Source organism: Nicotiana attenuata, unplaced genomic scaffold, assembly GCF_001879085.1.
Source record: "Nicotiana attenuata strain UT unplaced genomic scaffold, NIATTr2, whole genome shotgun sequence".
Classification (NCBI taxonomy): domain Eukaryota; kingdom Viridiplantae; phylum Streptophyta; class Magnoliopsida; order Solanales; family Solanaceae; genus Nicotiana; species Nicotiana attenuata.
In genome coordinates, this window is record NW_017692802.1 from 169 (window position 1) to 5,226 (window position 5,058).

Genomic DNA, 5,058 nt, shown 5'->3' on the forward strand with positions numbered 1-5,058 from the left:
GACCTATTGTGGAAAGTGGGTCGTGACAACGTGGTATCAGAGCACTAGGTTCACGTAGGTCACACAAGTTATGGGCAAACCTAATAGAGTCTTACAGGTCAATACGGAGACGTCTGTATTTATCTTTGAGAGGCTACAGGGTTTTAGGAAAACTATCTTTGTTCATCTCATCTCGTGCAGTGGTCAGTGTACTAAGTTTCCTTCTCTATTCTCTCAAAGATGGTGAGGACACCCACGACTGATGTTCCAGACCCGGGCGGAGCTGCTCCCCCTGTTGCTCGAGGCCTAGGCAGAGGTCGGGGGAGGGCACCGGCCTGTGGCAAGGGACGAGGGTGTCCCAGAGTTATTCTAGTCGTACCACCAGCAGACCCCGCGGGAGATCCTATTATTGAGGAGCAGGGGGGGTGCCCGCAGCTGAGCCCACCCCGGTAGATTTTATGACGACACCGGGATTTCAGGAGGTTATGGGCCGTATGCTTCGGTTCATGGATTCTATGGCTCAGGCCGGTTTATTTCCAGCAGACCCAACTACCTCACAGGCAGGAGAGGGAGCACAGACCCCTACTGCTTAGGCTCCTGGACATGCAGCTGTAGTGTATCAGACTCCGGGTGCACTACCCGCAGATGGGGGCCACCCAGTTGCTGTAGTGGCGCCCCAGCCCAGGCTAGCTGCGGATGGCATCCGCAGAAGTTGTTGGATAGATGGACTAGGCTTCACCCTCCGGTCTTCGGGGCAGGAGCGTCATGAGGATTCCCAGGACTTCATTGATAGGTGCAGGGACAGGCTGGACAACATGAGGATATTGGAGTCGCATGGAGTTGACTTCACCACTTTTCATCTTGAGGGCAAGGCCCGCAGATGGTGGCAGTCTTATGTTCTGGGTAGGCCAGTAGGTTCTCCTCCTATCACTTGGAGTGAGTTCACACAGTTGTTTCTGGACAGGTATCTTCCACCCTCCGAGAGGGAAGAGCTGCGGTATCAATTTGAGCAGCTAGAGCAGGGCCAGATGTCCGTGACTTATTACGAGGCGAGGTTATCTGAGCTATCCCGCCATGCATTGATGATACTTCCTACTGACGTAGAGAGGGTGCGGAGGTTTGCTGCAGGGCTACATTCTGGCATCAGGGCCAATATGGCCCGAGAGGTAGAGATGGGGACTCCTTATCAGTTAGTAGTGGAGATTGCTCGGAGGATTGAGGGTTACCGTCATAGGGGTAGGGAGCAGATGCAGCAGGATAAGAGGGCTAGGTTCTCTGGAGAGTTCAGAGGTGCCCCGGCTAGGGGCAAAGGTCAGTTCTGGAGAGGGCAGCCCAGCAGACCCCCATATTCAGCACCTCCACCTGCTCGAAGTGCTCCAGCGCGCCCTTATTTCGGCGCCATGCCAGAGAGTTCTTATCGCCCACCAGCTATCCAGGGTTCCTCCGGTGGGTATTCAGGTCCTCAGGGTTCTTTTGATTCTTACTTTACTGCTATGCCGGAGAGTTCACACCGTCCACCGGCCATTCAGGCTTATTCCAGTGGATCTGTAGGCCATCAGGGTCAGCCATCAGGGCAGCAGGTCGCCGCACCGCGGGGTTGTTTCGAGTGCAGGGACCTTGGAAATATGAGGAGATACTGCCCCAGGCTGCGGGGCAAGGCAGTACAGCAGGGCCAACAGCCTACGATTTCAGCACCGGCTGCCCCGCCACCTAGAGGTGGAGGACAAACTGGTAGGGGCCGTCCTATGGGTAAAGGTCAGGTAGGGAGAGGTCAACCAGCTACTGCTCAGCCAGGTGGAGGCCAGCCAGCCGGCGCTCCAGCCAGATTCTACACTCTTCCAGCCAGGCCAGATACATTGGCCTCAGATACCGTCATCACAGGTATTATTCCCGTCTGCGGTAAATATGCTTTGGTATTATTTGATCTAGGGTCCACCTATTCGTATGTATCATCACTGTTTGCTCGATTCCTGGTTATTCCTCCTGCACCTTTGGGCACTCCTGTCCATGTGTCCACTCCTGTGGGCGATTCAGTAGTTGTAGACTGCGTCTACCGGTCCTGTGTGGTTACATTATGTGGCTTTAAGACTAGAGCAGATCTCTTGTTGCTTGATATGATCGATTTTGAGGTCATCCTGGGCATGGATTGGTTATATCCATATCACGCCGTCCTAGATTGCCATGCCAAGACTGTTTCACTAGTGATGCTAGGGTTGCCGAGGTTGGAGTGGAAGGGTTCCACAGTTGATACCCCTAGTAGGGTTATTTCTTTCTTGAAGGCTCGGCGTATGGTCGGGAAGGGGTGTTTGGCCTATCTAGCTTATGTTCGAGACACCACCGCAGAGTCTCCGACGATTGATTCAGTTCCCGTAGTCCGAGAGTTCACCGATGTGTTTCCTTCTAATCTTCCTGGCATGCCACCGGATCGTGATATTGATTTCTTTATCGATTTGGTTCCAGGCACCCAGCCTATATCTATTCCACCGTACCGCATGGATCCTAAGGAGTTGAAAGAGCTGAAGGAGCAGCTTGAGGAGTTGTTAGCAAAGGGGTATATTAGACCCAGTGTATCGCCTTGGGGTGCACCGGTGTTATTTGTGAAGAAGAAGGATGGGACTATGCGGATGTGCATTGACTACCGCCAGTTGAACAAAGTCACCATCAAGAACAAGTATCCGTTGCCTCGTATCGATGATTTGTTCGACCAGTTGCAGGGTGCGAGGGTGTTCTCTAAGATAGACTTGAGGTCAGGGTACCATAAGCTGAAGATTCGGGACTCGGATGTTCCGAAGACTGCATTTCGGACTAGATATGGCCATTATGAGTTTCTAGTGATGTCATTTGGCTTGACTGATGCCCCAGCAACATTTATGGATTTGATAACAGGGTGTTCAGGCCTTATATTGATTCCTTCGTCATCGTCTTCATTGATGACATCTTGATATACTCACGTAGCCTGGGGGAGCACGAGCAGCATCTGAGAGTAGTGCTTCAGACCTTGCGAGAGCAGAAGCTATATGCTAAGTTCTCCAAGTGTGAGTTTTGGCTAGATTCAGTAGCATTCTTGGGACATATTGTGTCAGGAGAGGGTATCAAGGTAGATCCCAAGAAGATTGAGGCAGTTCAGAGTTGGCCACGCCCTACTTCAGTGATTGAGAGAGATCAGGAGTTTCTTGGGGTTAGCTGGTTATTACAGGCGATTCGTGTAGGGCTTTTCATCTATTGCATCACCTCTGACAGATTGACCCAGAAGGGTGCTCCTTTCCATTGGTCCGATGATTGCGAGGCGAGCTTCCAGAAGCTCAAGACAGCCTTGACTACAACACCAGTTCTGGTGTTGCCTTCGGTCCAGGGATGTACACGGTGTATGTGACGCTTCGCGCGTTGGCTTGGGTTGTGTATTGATGCAGGAGGGGTGAGTTATTGTATATGCCTCCCGCCAGCTGAAGATTCATAAGAAAAATTATCCTGTGCACGATCTGGAGTTGGAGCGATTGTTCATGCTCTTAAGATATGGAGGCACCACCTGTACGGGGCTTCATGTGAGGTTTATACCGATCATTGTAGCTTGCAGCATTTGTTCAAGCAGAGGGATTTTAATTTGAGGCAGCGCAGGTGGCTTGAGTTACTGAAGGATTATGAAATCACCATTCTTTATCATCCGGGCAAGGCAAATGTGGTCGCGGAAGCCTTATGCAGAAAGGCTGAGAGTATGGGTAGTTTGGCATTCATTCCAGCAGGGGAGAGGCCACTAGCTTTGGACATTCAGTCCTTGGCTAACAGACTAGTGAGGTTGGACATTTCGGAGCCCAGCCGGGTTCTTGCGGGTATGGTTGCTAAGTCTTCATTACTGGGGGAGATAAAGGCCCTACAGTTCGATGATCCACATTTGGCAGTTCTCAGAGAGCGGTGCTTCAGAGAGGTGCCAAGGAAGTTTCTATCGGCGAGGATGGTGTTCTGCGGCTTCAAGGTCGTCTATGTGTTCCTAATGTCGACGGTCTGAGGGAGAGGATACTAGAGGAGGCACACAGTTCGCGGTATTCCATCCACCCGGGACTACGTGACTTGAGGCAGCATTACCGGTGGCGGAAGATGAAGAAAGACATAGTGGAGTATGTGGCTAGGTGTTTGAATTTCCAGCAGGTCAAGTATGAACATCAGAGATCGGGTGGCCTACTTCAGCAGATGCCTATACCGGAGTGGAAGTGGGAGCGCATTACCATGGATTTCGTAGTTGGGTTGCCGCAGACCTTGCGGAAGTTTGATTCAGTATGGGTCATCGTTGATAGGTTGACAAAGTCGGCCCACTTCATTCCAGTGGCTACTACTTATACAGCAGAAAGGTATGCTCTGATTTATATTCGGGAGATAGTCTGATTGCACAGTGTGCCTGTTTCCATCATATCCGACAGAGGACCTCAGTTCAATTCCCATTTCTGGAGAGCAGTTCAGAGTGAGTTGGGGACCCGTGTAGAGCTTAGCACAGCATTCGATCCTCGGACCGACGGGCAGTCGAAGCGGACAATACAGATTTTAGAGGATATGCTTAGAGCATGTGTGATTGACTTTGGAGGGCAGTGGGACCAGTTCTTTCCCTTGGCGGAGTTTTCATATAACAACAGCTATCAGTCCAGCATTGAGATGGCTCCATACGACGCTCTATATGGTTGCCGTTGTCGTTCTCCTATCGGATGGTTCCAGCCTGGTGAGGCTAAGTTGTATGGTACAGACTTGGTACATGATGCCTTGGATAAGGTGAAGTTGATTCAGGAGAGGCTTCGCACAGCTCAGTCCAGACAGAAGTGCTATGCGGATCAGAAGGCGCGTGATGTATCATTTATGGTCGGCGAGAAGGTTCTCTTGAAAGCCTCGTCCATGAAGGGCATTATGAGGTTTGGGAAGAAGGGCAAGTTGAGTCCAAGGTTTATTGGCCCCTTTGAGGTGTTGAGGAGAGTTGGGGAGGTTGGCTATGAGCTTGCATTACCCCCCCAGCTTATCGGGAGTTCATCCGATTTTTCATGTATCGATGCTTCGGAAGTATCATGCCGACTTTTCCCATGTGTTCGACTTCAGTACTAT

The 5,058-nt window shown here is 51.1% G+C and overlaps 1 protein-coding gene across 1 annotated transcript; it reads left to right on the forward strand.

Moving 5' to 3' along the window:
- Positions 1–219: 219 nt before the first annotated feature.
- LOC109222559 (basic salivary proline-rich protein 2-like) lies at positions 220–1,773 on the forward strand (the record flags this gene model as incomplete). Its single annotated transcript, XM_019386906.1, has 5 exons — positions 220–428; positions 944–1,033; positions 1,268–1,389; positions 1,438–1,539; positions 1,642–1,773. Coding segments are annotated over exons 1-5 (655 nt in total), but the record flags the coding sequence as incomplete, so codon positions are not given.
- Positions 1,774–5,058: the final 3,285 nt, after the last annotated feature.